The 13,916-nt window shown below is 38.2% G+C and overlaps 1 protein-coding gene across 1 annotated transcript in view; it reads left to right on the top strand.

Moving 5' to 3' along the window:
• The first annotated feature begins 239 nt into the window (after window positions 1-239).
• RIT2 (Ras like without CAAX 2) overlaps window positions 240-13,916 on the top strand; it is a 289,191-nt gene continuing 275,514 nt past the window's right edge. The window contains exon 1 of the mRNA XM_054583580.1: window positions 240-348. Within this exon, the coding sequence (XP_054439555.1) occupies window positions 240-348 (109 nt within the window). The remainder of the gene's footprint in view (window positions 349-13,916) is intronic.

Raw genomic sequence — 13,916 nt, 5'->3', positions numbered from 1 at the left:
AGTGAAGGATCGGGAAGGAGGGGGGTAGGTAAAAGCCAGATTTTTATTGGAAGCAATTGAAGTGGTTGCTATGAGACCCGCTCAGAGCACAGGACCAACAGCCAGCCTGACGCTGATGGTTCTTACCTCTCATACTAAACCTTTCCTTTGACACAGTTTTAGGGCTGCTTAATATCTGAGCAAGCACCTGACACAGGCGACTTTTTCCTCCTTTATTCTACTCCGGTCCCTCCGGTAAGATGGAGGTAGAAAGCGAAGCCAGCTGCTCCCCCAGCAGTGCATCAGCATCAGGCGGGTCCAGAGAGTACAAGGTGGTAATGCTGGGAGCAGGGGGAGTTGGTAAAAGCGGTAAGTTTTAATACGAAATGCTGGGGAAGGAGGAAGCTCTGTAGAGGCAACTCCACAGAATAAAAAAAAGTAACAGTAATAATGCTGATGCTGTCAGGGGCTAGCTAGCTGCAGCACTTAAGCACCAAGTATCTAGCAGGATGTTTAACAATTTAAGGACTGTGAGGAGATGTTGATGAGTCAGGACAATTGGGAGACAACCGGTGATGATATTTAGAACTTTAAGAGGATCATTTTTTCCTTTGATTTCCTGCTGGGTAATTTTTTTGTTATCTTAATCTATATGTCTTTTAAAAAAATGTAACATGATATTTGTGAAATAATTATGGTATGAGAAAATGTGCTCCTGTTCTCAGTAATGTTCATATAAAGTGCTATGAATATTCAATGACATGCACATATACAAACACAGACACACAGGCGGACATGCAGGATTATCAATGATGTGTTTGTTTCTTTGATTAGGGGCTTCCTGTCTCCCCTTCCTTGTCTGCAATCTGACAAAGCATGTGTGGGCTTTTTAATGAAAAGTTGATTTTTGAAAGTGACAGCTGTTTAAGGAATAATATTCATTGTGGGACCTGTGCAGGGTGATCAAGACGAATGTGATAGAACTGAATTAAGAGAGAAAACCACCAGCGTATAGGATACGGTGTGCTAATGAAGGTAGAGTGGTAAATTTGTTAAGATACATACCAAACAGAAGTTGTCAGTGGTTGGGTTTCCTGAGGGGCTTAAAAGGCCAAATATAACAAGTTAAAGAAATAGATCTGTTGTAGTGTTTGAGGCTGATTAAATGTTGGATACCTTGGGGCTATGGCTATCATTAGAACATAAATAGATAAACATAACTTTTTCTGTAAACTTTGGATATATCCCATTGGAGATATATCTTTGGTGATGCCAAAAGGCAAAATAAATATTAGAGTTGCAGAGACAACAGATATTTTTAAAAATTCAGTAGTTTTAGGGCTCGGCATAAAGATTCAAAGTTGAGGCCAACATTATTGGTATAAACTACACTCCCCCCCCCAAGAAAAGCTGATATGATGTGGGTCCATAGTCATAAGTTGATCAGCAAAGGAAGAGAAAAAGAAAGTGAAACGAGCAGATAGCAAAGTAAAGAAGTTAGAAAAATAGCAAGAAACAAAGTTTAATACTCCCTCCCCAAAGGATTTACTATAAGAAGAAAGAAATAGTTAAGTCTAGATGTGGTCCATCACTATATATCATATATGTCAAAGTGAGAAAAGTTAGTCACCTGTCCTAGGAAGGGAAGGTAAAGTGAAAAACTTCACAGGTATGTATGAATGGGGAATTTAAAAATATTTTTCTTTTTTTAAATGTAATGATTTGAAGAGGAAAGAGGCAAAATAGGTGAGGATTAGCGAGGAAGGGAGGGAGGGATGGAGAGAGGGAGGATGGTTAAAGAGAAAACAATTCATATAAAATAAAACTGTGCTTTAAAAAAACCTAATCAGTCAGACACAATGAGAAATAGGGAAATAGTGTAAGAATAAAATATCAAAAAGAAAAAGGGAATCCTTCTAAGATCTAAGGAAAAGGCAGGAGACTAATCAGCAGAAATGCCAACAGCAGCTTGTGAGGTCAGAAAGATGCTGTAAGAGACCCATCAGGTGCCCATGTGTTACCTTTGTTGGTTGGCTGGAATTTACTTGTTTTATCAGGAGGTTGGAGGATGTGGGAATTGAGTGACTAGGTTTTAGTCATTTATTCCATAGAAATGAAACCTGGAGAGAAGAGACGGTGGATAGCAATGTTCTTCAGCAGTGTGATTATCCTGGGAATGGTACTCTATCTCCTATTTTGACTTTCTACATGTATCGTTTGTCCTAACAGGTCATTGTCACCTCTCAAATAACTGGAAATTTTTGGCATACTAAAATGGTCAACAGAGTGTCCTGGTTTGCTATCACCTCCGCGTTGTACAGAAAATTTGCATAATTAAATACTTAGGCAAAACTTTTCCAGTGTGATAGACAGGAGTGGTCAGCTCACCTCAGGGATGATAGAGTAAAAGAAGGTAAATAAATTCAGTTGTACTGACTTTATCAATAGCATACTTGTCTATTACTTTCAGAGAGAATATAACTCACACTACAATTCCAGGCTTAGAAAATGCTGCCCTTAAGGCTAAATGTTTGGAATCAGAGTGACGGAATCATATCTTACCCTTGGGCTCTGTCCCTATGATTCATCTGGTGTTTCCAGTACATAAATGTTCAAGCACTGATTCTCAATATTAATCTTCTCTTGAAGGTTAAATGTTTGCTTTCAAATGAACCAAAATATTTTTGAAAATTAAAAAATCACTTTTTGTGTTGCTAAAGATCTGAATCAATAGAAGTACAATTTACTTTCTTTTCCGTGGTTTCAGCGGCTTATGTGAAAGGATCATGCAAGTCAATTACAGTGGGTTGTAGGAAGGGATTGCAAGGGGAAGGTGCTGTTCTGTGGAAACTGAAGGAGATGTATGTATCAAGCTATCAACTGTTTCCAATTCTGAGTCAGTTTCAAGTCAGCCTTGAACATGAATGAGAAACTCAATTTACTGGGACCTTAACTTTTAAATGAACACAATCTTAGAGATTTTCCATGCTTACGGAGAAATTAGCTTTTTTTTTTCCTATCCATATTTTACTAAGACATATTTTGGTGAGTAGGAAATACTGAAAGGATTTGCAACTTTACTAGAGTAGAAATTCCCTTCAGATTTAAAATGTAGGTACTGTGTGTGAGAAATTTCAAACCTCAGGTGATCAATCAACAGGTCATTTAGTATGTATTATGCATGGGGTCTGTACCAGTTACTATAGAAGGGAAACAAGAATGATGTGAACATGAATGAATCATCCACTATGGGTTACATGGTTTTCTTGCTTATATTCAGTCCTCCCCACAATCTGATTAGGTGTCGCCATTTTACAGACAGAAAAACTGAGGCCCAACAAAACAACTTGTGCCTGTCATAGAGGTAATTTACAGAGTTTGGGTGAAGTTTGATCTAACTCTATTACATTGTGTTTAACACCCTGGGCAAGAAAAGCAAAGAGTTCTACCAATCACTATTAAGAAGATGGTAGGGCTGATGGGATTGCATTCTCTACCTTCTGAATGTTATATTTAGAAGACAGCTAAACCATCTAGACTAACACTGTCATTTACACATATATACCTTTTTGATCTTTAAATTAATATAATAAATATAATTATATGATTAATATAATTAAAATAGTGCTTATATTCTATATAAATAAATCAAATGCTGTACTTATATCTACATAATGGGTCAGTATACTCGATATTATCCAAATATCCTATGAATGCTGAGAAAACAGGATAAATAACAAATAGTCCCCACTTTACCTGAAAGATGGAGAAACTCAGGCCTTGAAAGTTGAAGGACTTGCCAAATTCACACATAAGGTAGCAGCAGAGTCACATCGAGATCTCAACTCTTTGATCCCCTTAAAGTTCTTTTTTCCACCGCACCCCAATTTTTACACAGGATAAGCACTAATTATCCACTGCATTTCATGTAACTTAGGCACATTCTTAGTCTTCTATCTCTTTTTATTCTGCTGCCTACAATCCCCCCCCCCCAAAAAAGAGAAAAAATTAAAGTCTCACAGCTACTGTTTAAGAGTTTACTGGAATCTAAACACTCCTTATAGCTGTTTTCTGTCCTTGTGGTTTGATGAGAAAGGTTGTCCCTCAGTGACAGAGCATGACTCGTGTCCGCCTGCTTCCTCTGTGTGTGTATCTGGTTCTCCCAGGGCAGACTCAGATTATTCACGATCGCTAATTCAATTCTACTAATAGATCTTGCTTAATAACATAAGCTTTGCCTATTCTATTTATGATTATATTTGAGGATAAAATAATTAAAGGAGGCAAATAGGTTATCTATTTGCAACATTCAGATGAAGTAGGTACCAGAAGCACAGAAATGTTGAGAGATTTGTCCAGGAATGCACAGAAATAAGTAACTACTAGGAAAAGAACACAAGTTTTATAAATCTAAGTTGATTTTTTAATTAAATTTCCAATTATCCAAATATCAGATGAGATCTACATGTTCTTTTCTAGTCCCTAGGATGTACCTTGAAATTACGTTGGTGAAATTTTGTGTAAAATTTTTTCAAGTGTGTAATTGGTATGAAACATGCAAGTCACTGGGAAAGGAGGGAGTGTTGTTCCTGACTATGATTCCAGACATGGCTCCTGGCCCCTAGGAATGCATGTTCTCATGGGGGGAAATATAATGTACCCTACAAAATGATAAGCTTATATTAGGCCTCTCATAGAAGAGCTGTGAAAATTCAGGGTAAGGGGTGCCTGAATTGCATGTAAAAGCTATGAAGGAATTCCAGCAGATGTCTTTGAATTGTGTATTAAGGGAGGAGTAGGATTTGTTAAGATTGAGAAGGGAAAGTATAGGGTGATCTAGAGTTGGGGGAGAAGAGAATTTATTGTGAAAAGTGCATGCGAAGGCAAAAAGGAATGTGGGTGTTATAATTTTTTATAATTTGACATTTGATACCTTACTGTCTTTTGGGACAGTTGGGAAAATATCTTTTCCAACTTAAAAATGTTAAAAATCTCTTTAAGGTTTGCTTAAAACATATCTTAGGTAACTGTAAAAAGTCAAACAATAAATAAGCTAAAACATAAAAAATATTAGGAAACTCAGAATTTATTAGAATGCATCCCTTGTAAATTTTTGGTAAAGGGAAAACTCGCTTGTAAAATAAGCAATCATACTCTGCCCCACATTCTTTTGCAGTTTGTCTCTTTTATACATTTGGAGTTTTATGTAGCAGGAATTTATAAAATGAAAGCAATAACAATATTTTCTGAGATAAACAGAAAGCAACATAAACCAGTTCTTTCAGCTGCAGAGAATTGGTATAAAAAGGTAGAAAATCAAGCCTTCATGTGATGAATTAAATCAAGGCAAACAGCCAAGTGCAACATTCACATCCTTGAGGCTCTATGTTTTACCTCATTAGCAGAACTTTGGATCTGACAATGCTGAACAATTTTCACATCATGACCATGCGTTATATGAATGCTCTGAATTGCAAAGGCAAAAGAAAAAAATAAACAAGGGAAAAAATGAATGATTTCAAGACTTGGGGGGCCCTCGGCTCACCCATAATTGTCACTACCCTAATAACAGGGCAGGTCATTACTCACTGCAATGCTGTCAGCAAGAATTAGCCAAGAGAGTCATGTCAGGCTCAGTAGCAAAGTAAATTGACATTTACTTGCTCAGGTAATGATTGAAAGTGGTATTCATGTAAAAGATATTGACTGATGATATTTCCAAGATTATATTTTGTATTGATAAAAAAGTTAGTAGAGCTCTGTGTCTTCAGCAGAGGAAGAACCTAGAAATGAATTAATTTGTATTGGTCCCTGACTACCCACATGCTGCTGGACTCCTGACATTTACACATCCACTGTGGTGTCCCGGAGGCCAATGGTCTGTCATATTCATCTGGCCCCCATTCACGCCTCACTTTCATCTCGTGAGGTAGAATTAGTGTCTGCATTTTATAGATCAGAAAACTGAGGCCCATGGAAAAAAAGAGACGCAAAGATATTCAACAATGAACCTGTGATGCCTGTACCTATACGTATCTAAGTTCAATGAGTATACTATTTTAATTTTTCCGCACTGATGGTTTTTATCTTATGTCTTGAGAGCTGGCATAATGAACCTGAGCTATAACTTCAGCTGAATCCTCATAGATATATTTTAGACATCAGATAAAAATCATATATACACCAAAATACTTGACAAATTTTTATTTTCTACACAAACAACCCTTATTAGGTGGAATAGGGAGAAGCATGGAAGTTCTGAACAAACATCTCAACATGTAGGCACCAAAGGTGTGTTAAATACATTCTGGTCCATTCAGAAACCCCTGGGAGTCTTGACCACATAGAGAAGAAATGACAATCCTCTCAGCTTGAGAGAAAGCTCAAATAACCCCCAAATGATAAGAAATTGTTAAAAGTGAGATCATGCTAATAAAGAAAATAGACAAGGTGCTGAATATATCAGTTGGATTTTGGTGCTGATCTACTACTGGGAGAATGTTTTCTTTCTTTATTTGTCTATCTACCTATCTATTATTCTATGTACATACACAAATACATACGCACTGTTGACCCCTGAACAACACATGTTTGAACCACACAGATTCACTTATATGTTGATTTTTTCAATAAAAATTGCATATCTATTTTATGTTCCTTATGACTTTCTTGATAACATTTTTAAATTTTTAAATTACAGTTGACATTAATATTATAGTAGTTTCAGGTATACAGCATAGTGGTTAGACATTTATATAACTTACAAAGTGACTCCTGGATAAGTCTAGCACTCCCTTGATCTTACACATTTCCTTTTCTTCAGCTTATTTCTTTGTAAGAATATAGCATCATATATATATATAGATATATATATATATATATATATATATATATATCTCACACAAATAAGTGTTAATCAACTCTTTATGTAATCAGTAAGTCTTCTGGTTAGTAGTAGGCTATTAATAGTCAAGTTTTGCGAGAGTCAGAAGTTATATGCAGATTTTTAACTGAGTGGGGGAAAGTGCCCTAACTCTTTAGTTGTTCAAGGGTCAGTTGTGTGTGTATGTGTGTGCAAATGCCTTCCTTGTCCATTCATTTAGTAAGAATATAGGATGTGTGTATATGTGTGTGCGTGTGCCTAGACCTACAAAAGAACCTGAACTATTTCCAAGAATTAGACACCATCCCCGCCCTCACCAGTGGGGTAAAGAGGATGCATAACCAGAGAATTGTAATGCAATGGGTTAGGTACAAAGACAAAGATATACACATGGCACTTTGAAAGTAATACAAACTGTGATCAGGAAGTTTGAGTGACCTAACCTAGGTTTCTCAGCTGCTCATTTGCAGCATTGGAACCTCCTGACTTACTTGCTCATGGATTTTTTTCCATGAGACTGTGTTGCCACCCATAAACCAGCTAAAATCTGCTTCTCCTAACTGGAAGTTAGGTTGTGATGAGGACTCTTTGAGTGTGTGTGTGTCTTCACAGTGCGGCGGAGTTGTGACTGTAAAGACACTGGTGGATGGCAGTCCTCTGTGTTGCTTATAAGCATGCAGGAAACTCCCTTATTTCTGAATATGGCTGTTTTTTGCAGAGCCCATCAGTGATCTCAACTCACTTAGGCTTTGCACATAAATGTCAGCTCTCTGATGACCGTCACCAAATGGTGCCATCTGCTCTTCTGGTTCATCAGTGGGCACCAGCTAAGTGTCATTACTGGCAAGTGTGCATCTCATCCCTTCTGCCCTTTCTGCCTGCCATGACCCTGCTCCAGCTTATGCCATAGCATCAGCATCGGAATATGACCCGTTCTAGTTTCCACATTCAAAGGTATCAGCATCCTGCCACTGCCAAGTGAATGGGAGGGACAGCAGTATATGCCAGGTTCTTCCTGGAGTGTAAACTACATTGGAGGATGCCAGAGAATGCTGAGAAGGGTGGCCCCTACCTCTCTGGAGATTTTGTTTTGAGAGGGGAATCAGAATCCACGCAATGTTTAGAATCCCAGGAAAAAAAAAATTAATTGAACTGGAATGAGATTGTATAGAAAATTTGTGGTCTCACAATGGAACACCAGACAAGGACTTTTAACTAGTTAGATCTGTCATGGTGAGTAGGGGAGGTCTGTGTGCAGTAGACTGCTTGTACAGGAAGGTCTTGTTTGTGTGGTTAGTTATTGAGTGGATGAGAAAACCTTGGTTTCTCAGCCCACAGTTCTTCTAAATAGGCTTTAAAATGTGAAGCAAACATGTCAGTGTATATTTTTGCTTAAATCTGTGTACACTCCTAAGGAGGAACGATTCTTACTGTCTAAACACTGTTGTTCAGTTTCTTCCCCCAATGAAGAGCAAATCAGAGCCCGCCTTTTTGAGTCTGACATATGCCTAAGCCTGGTCTAAGTGGTTTATATATATAATTCATTGAATCCCCCCAAACTCAGCAGTGTAGTCATGACAATTACCCCAATTTACAGGCAAAAAAAAGTAAGGCTTGAATTTGCTCAGGAACCCAGAACCTGTTGTATCTGTGCAGGTATTAGCCACTGCCAGGTCCTAGGTCCTTATCCACTGTCCACTATGCTATCAGCATCCTTTGTTCTTGATCTGTCCTTGATCTGTGAGGTGTGGCCTTAGCATACAAATTATGACTGAACAATGTGAACTGCAGGTTTGTGCATCCTAAGAAATGCCAGTTTGTGTTTTTCCATCTGTTAAACAGGGATAACAATAATGACTATCTCAATGACACCTACTCATAGACTATTTATAACCAAACCTGGCACATAGTAAATACTGAATGATACTTGTAACATGAATGGGTGACTTTGTTTTTAATTATTTGTTTTTAAGAGCATTTGACCTTGCACAGGTCACTTAAGCTCTTGGAGTTGCCATATTCCTCATCCTAAAAATGGCATTAATTAAAATGACCTCAGAGAGTTTCTGGGTAGATACATAAAAAAATATATAAAAATGTGAATTGTAGGCCTCAAGACATTACATCCTCATTAAATCTGTTGCCTGCTGCCTGCCTGCCTGCTTATGTGCCTCCTTTCTTCCCTCCTTCCCTTCCTCCCTCACTCCTTTCCTCCTTTCTCCCTTCCTCCCTTCCCCCTTTCATTCCTTCTCTCCTTCCTTCCTTTCTTCCCTCCTCTCTTCCACACCTCCATCAAAGGCAGTTTACCGGAGAAGGGTGTTGGGGTGATAACAGATCTTTTAGATGGGTTCTAGGAAAATGTGATTCGGGTTCAATATTGTAAATGTGTCAGTATATCCACCTGCTCTATGCCCACTCTTGCTCTTTATATCTTTATATTGATTACTTTCAGCTTTAGGCTCTTGAGTGGTAATTTCAGTGACAATAATAATGGTGGCTTGCTATTTACCCTAGTAAACAATTCTTTTATTCATTCTAATAGACCCAGCACACACACACACACACACACACACACACACACACACCCCTCTGTCTGCTAGAGAGAGGATTTGGGGACAATTGTCTGTCCTTGCTACAATAGCTACAAAGGGTCTGCTTAAAGGAACTGTAGTTTATAATAGAGCATGCCTATGCATGAATTGGGACTGAAACTAATTTCTCTAATACACATGTTATAATAAATTTTTAATAATTAGATGTTTTCTTTGTTTTTCACTGTGGCAATGTTGCTATACTTAAATAGAAAGAGTCATATTTAATAGTTGCAGGAAGCTTATAGTAAGCTGCACACATATATATTTATTTAAATTAATCAGACAATTTATTTAAAATCACAAAGGGCATATCTGTTATTTGAAACTGTAAAGACTAGCTAGTTGGTCTCCTCCCATCATCTCTTCACTTCTCACATCACATTGTTTTCTGTTCCCTGCCTCACCATCAGACCAATTGACTGGAGGTTCCATTTTGCTTCTTTGTTTTCCTGCTCAAATATCTTCAGTGGCCTGCCCATTGCCAACAGGCTGATGTCCAAAGCTCACAGGACTCCTGATGTCTGAGGCATGTGGAGCTGCCTGTCAGTTGGTCATCAAGAGGTATCCCCAAGGCTAGTCAGACGGGAAGGCCTGTTGTGTTGGATGGCACAGAGGAGTCAAATCAGAGAGGGCAGAATTTATGAGCCAGGAGGGGTCAATAAGAGGTTGAAATAGAGTTAAGAACACCTTTGCAATGGAGTCAGATGAAGGACCTGTGGAAAGATTCAGAACTGAGGTTACAAAGGATGAGATGCAGCAGAAATGTTATTTTAAGTGGACCCTGGTATAATGTGATTGGTTGGACTGTATCTCTCTCGGCCTCTCTCTATGTCTCTGCCTCTTGCCCTCCCTCAGTGCGTGTTGTGCTCTGATCTAAAAAGACCCATAACTACCACAACTCTCTGTCTTCTAGAAAAATTATTCTTCTCTTAGTCTCCTCAAATTCTTGAGACTTTTTTCCATAATATTCACATAATTATCTTAACATAAGCCCTCTCCTTCTTTCTCTCAATTTATCTAGTTTTATCCATCCTTCCAGATTCTGCATAAGTGTTTCCTGCCTCTTAATTTCTTCCCAGTCTACCACAGCCTAACATCCCTCCTCTTACACTTAAAATTCCTTCTGACTATTATTCATTTTGAAACTGTTCAGAGTTACATAGTTTCTTCTAGTGCCTGGTTTGTGGTCTTAAAATGTAATTTAAATCTTGCATTTTTATTTAACTTGGCATCTTTTTATATTTTATCTCCCCATCTTGATTGCAAAGTCCTATAGGATAGAAAATTGACTTTATATCGTCTTTTCTCTCCCATGTAACTCATATTAGTAAATTCTCAAAAATATTTATAAATTCAATTTTTCTCTTTCATTTTTTGAGAAACAATGATATCCCACATATGTAGTGAAATACAACTAAGCAATATTCTAAAATGTTATCATCAAAGAGCCATGGCTATAGAGAAATAAATGGGCACCCATAGAAACATAGCAGGTATGTGAGTATAGGTCAGGCTGTAGATTGGGAGGAACCCAGACTCACGTCAGCATAAATGGTCTTTGATGACAATGAATTTGAAGATGAATTCGCCCTCACTATATTCAGGATGCTTACTAAAACAAAGAGGCCAAAGTAAGATTGTGGACCAAGACTTGCAAGACAGGCAAGAACAAGAAAGATGCTAATGCCTCATTAAAAGGAGTGATTCCATGACAGGCAGATACTGTAGAATAAGGAGGGATACAAATTCCTTGAAAGCCAAAGGGCTGGACAGCTGGCAGCCAAATACATATGAGACCCTGAAAATAACTCATGTTTTATTTTCCTTTGAACACCAGGAGGAGGGGAAAGAAGTAGTGTATGAAATGTTCTGGGGAAACCTTAGTGAACAAGCCCTTAGAACTTTGTTTCCTCTTGTGTTTTGAGGTTCAACATGATTATAAATATCTGAAAGAAAAATTATACCTTGGTTAGAACAGAGGAAACCTGAGTTAGGTTATGATTGTAACTCTGAATTATGCAGCGACCACCAGTTTCCCTGTTCTCTTGTCAGGCGAAAACCATGCTGGGTCATGATTTCGTTCCGACAGCCTCTGTTCTAAACTGGAAGGGGAGACCTGGAGATTATTAAGCTACATGAAGTAAGCTTGTCAGAGAAAGACAAATATATATTATAATAAATATATATATTTACATATATAAACAGACACAGACAGCAGTGTGGTGATAGCTAGAAGGAAAGCAGGGTGGGATAGGTCCAGGTGGGCAAAGAGGGAGTAACTAGGGATGGAAAGAGTTTGCCTTGGGCAATGGGCACACGACACAGTGTGCAGATGATATTTTGTTGAGTTGTACACTTGAAACCTGTATTGTTTTGTGAAACAGTGTCATCCCAATAAATTCAATTAAAAAGTAAAATAAAATGAAATGAAATAAAATAAAATACAGTCATACCACATTACTTGTCAGCTTCAGCTTCAGAACTCATCATACCCTGTACCCATTACATTTTAATGAGAAAAAAGTGTTTCAGCACTCAGCACTTGCTCAGGACTCATGGCACTTGCTAGAACTTATATGAGTCACAGTGCTGCCCACGAGAGGAAATGCTTCATCATTCATTGTTTGTTTGCTACTTGTCAGTTTCAGCACTTGTCATGAGTTCTGGAAGAAATTAACGAGTATTGAGGGACCACTGTAAAATAAAATAAAATGAAGGGAAAGATAAAACCCAGAGACTAGCAGACAATCACAGAACCAGATTATAATCAAGCCATCACACTTTCTCCCTCATTTCAGGAAACTCTAAAATCGAAAAGGCAAGATCCATTTCATAGGTAAGTGTTACTGCTATGAAAAAAAAGCAAAAAACTTTCTTTGCTAGTATTAAGAGCTTTTGCTTTCCATTTTGCTTAACTACTCACTCCTTTCTACTTCCTTTGTTATAATGGAAGTACTTAGCAATCTAATACCGGTCTCCAGCATTTCTTTACATCTGTCCTTAAAAAAGGTTATCTCCCACCTACTTCATCACAGAAAAGCAAAGAGAAAATATTTTTACATAGAATACTCTGCTGTGACAAGCACACAAGTTATCTGCCTCTCTGAGCTTATTTGCCTTTACTTTGAGTGTAATTATAAGACAGCCAAGCATATTTGAAGATGGATAGGTATGCATTGAATTTCAGTTCTGCCTTTTGGAAGACAAGTAAGTGACTTTGCTGGCTCTTTCTCTTCCTCCTGGTCTCTTGATGTTGGAGGACCCAGGGCTCATTTATTGGACCTCAACTAATCTTTAATTTGCTAGGTTATTTCATCCAGCACCTTGACTGGACTTATATCTTTAAATCCTCCTTCCTTCCTCTCTCCCTCCCTTCCTCCCTCCTGTCCATTTCCCTCCCTCCCTCACCTTCCTTCCTTCCTTCCATCCATCCTTCCTTCCTTCCTTATTTTCTTCCTTTCTTCCTTCTTTTCTTCCTTCCTTCCTTCCTTCCTTCCCTCCTTTCTTTCTCTCTTTCTTTTCCTCACCCAAGGACAATTTTTCATTGCTTTTAGAGAGAGAGAAAAGGAAAGAGGAAAGAGGAGAGAGAAACATTGATGGAAGAGAGAAGCATCGATTGGTTGTCTCCTGTATTCACCCAGACCAGGGATCAAACCCACAACCTAGGTATATGCCCTGACCAGGATGCAAACCTACAACCCTTAATTTACAGGATGGTGCTCTCCAACTGAGCCACACCAGCCAGGGATGTATTTTTAAATCTTTAGATTAAACTAATTTAATGAATATCCAGATTAAAACCTTAAGGAGACATCATGAAAATGGCCAAAGTTAAAGAGACTAATAATACCAGATGTGGAGTAGGATATAATGGGAGTATAAATTGGTACAACCACCAATTTATAGGGAAAATATTTTGACATTATGTATTAAGTTGAAGAAGTGCATAGACCCTATGATCTAGCAATTCTACCACCAGCTACCAATTCCCAGCAAAATTTACTTGTAAAAAATCTTTTGCTTGTTTCTGCTACCTCACCCTAACTGTTCCCAATGCTTCTACTGTGGTCCCCTGCAATTTATTCTCCATATAAGCCCAAGTGGTCCTTTTAAACTAGAATTCAGATTTTCTCATTCCTGTGCCTTAACCCCTACCCCAGGCCCTGTCTTGCTCGCAGTGCCCTTACCGGCCTGTTACTTCTGTTATCCTACTGTTGCCTCTCTTGCTGTCTCTGTTACAGCAACACCTGCTTCCTTGCTGATCCTAAAATATGCCAGACTTGCACACTCTTCTTTTAGGGACTTTGTGTCAGCTTTTCCCTCTTCCTGGAATACTTTTCTCCAGATAAGTGCTTGGATTATTTTATTTCTTTCAATCATGGCACTATTACTGTTTCAATGGGTCTATTTTATTGAAGCATTCATCTTCTTACAGTACCCTTATACTCTTTACTCTGTTC

Source organism: Pteronotus mesoamericanus, unplaced genomic scaffold, assembly GCF_021234165.1.
Source record: "Pteronotus mesoamericanus isolate MK-2021 breed Mesoamerican mustached bat unplaced genomic scaffold, CSHL_Meso_final contig_74, whole genome shotgun sequence".
NCBI lineage: Eukaryota > Metazoa > Chordata > Mammalia > Chiroptera > Mormoopidae > Pteronotus > Pteronotus mesoamericanus.
This window is presented reverse-complemented; position numbering and strand designations above follow the sequence as displayed.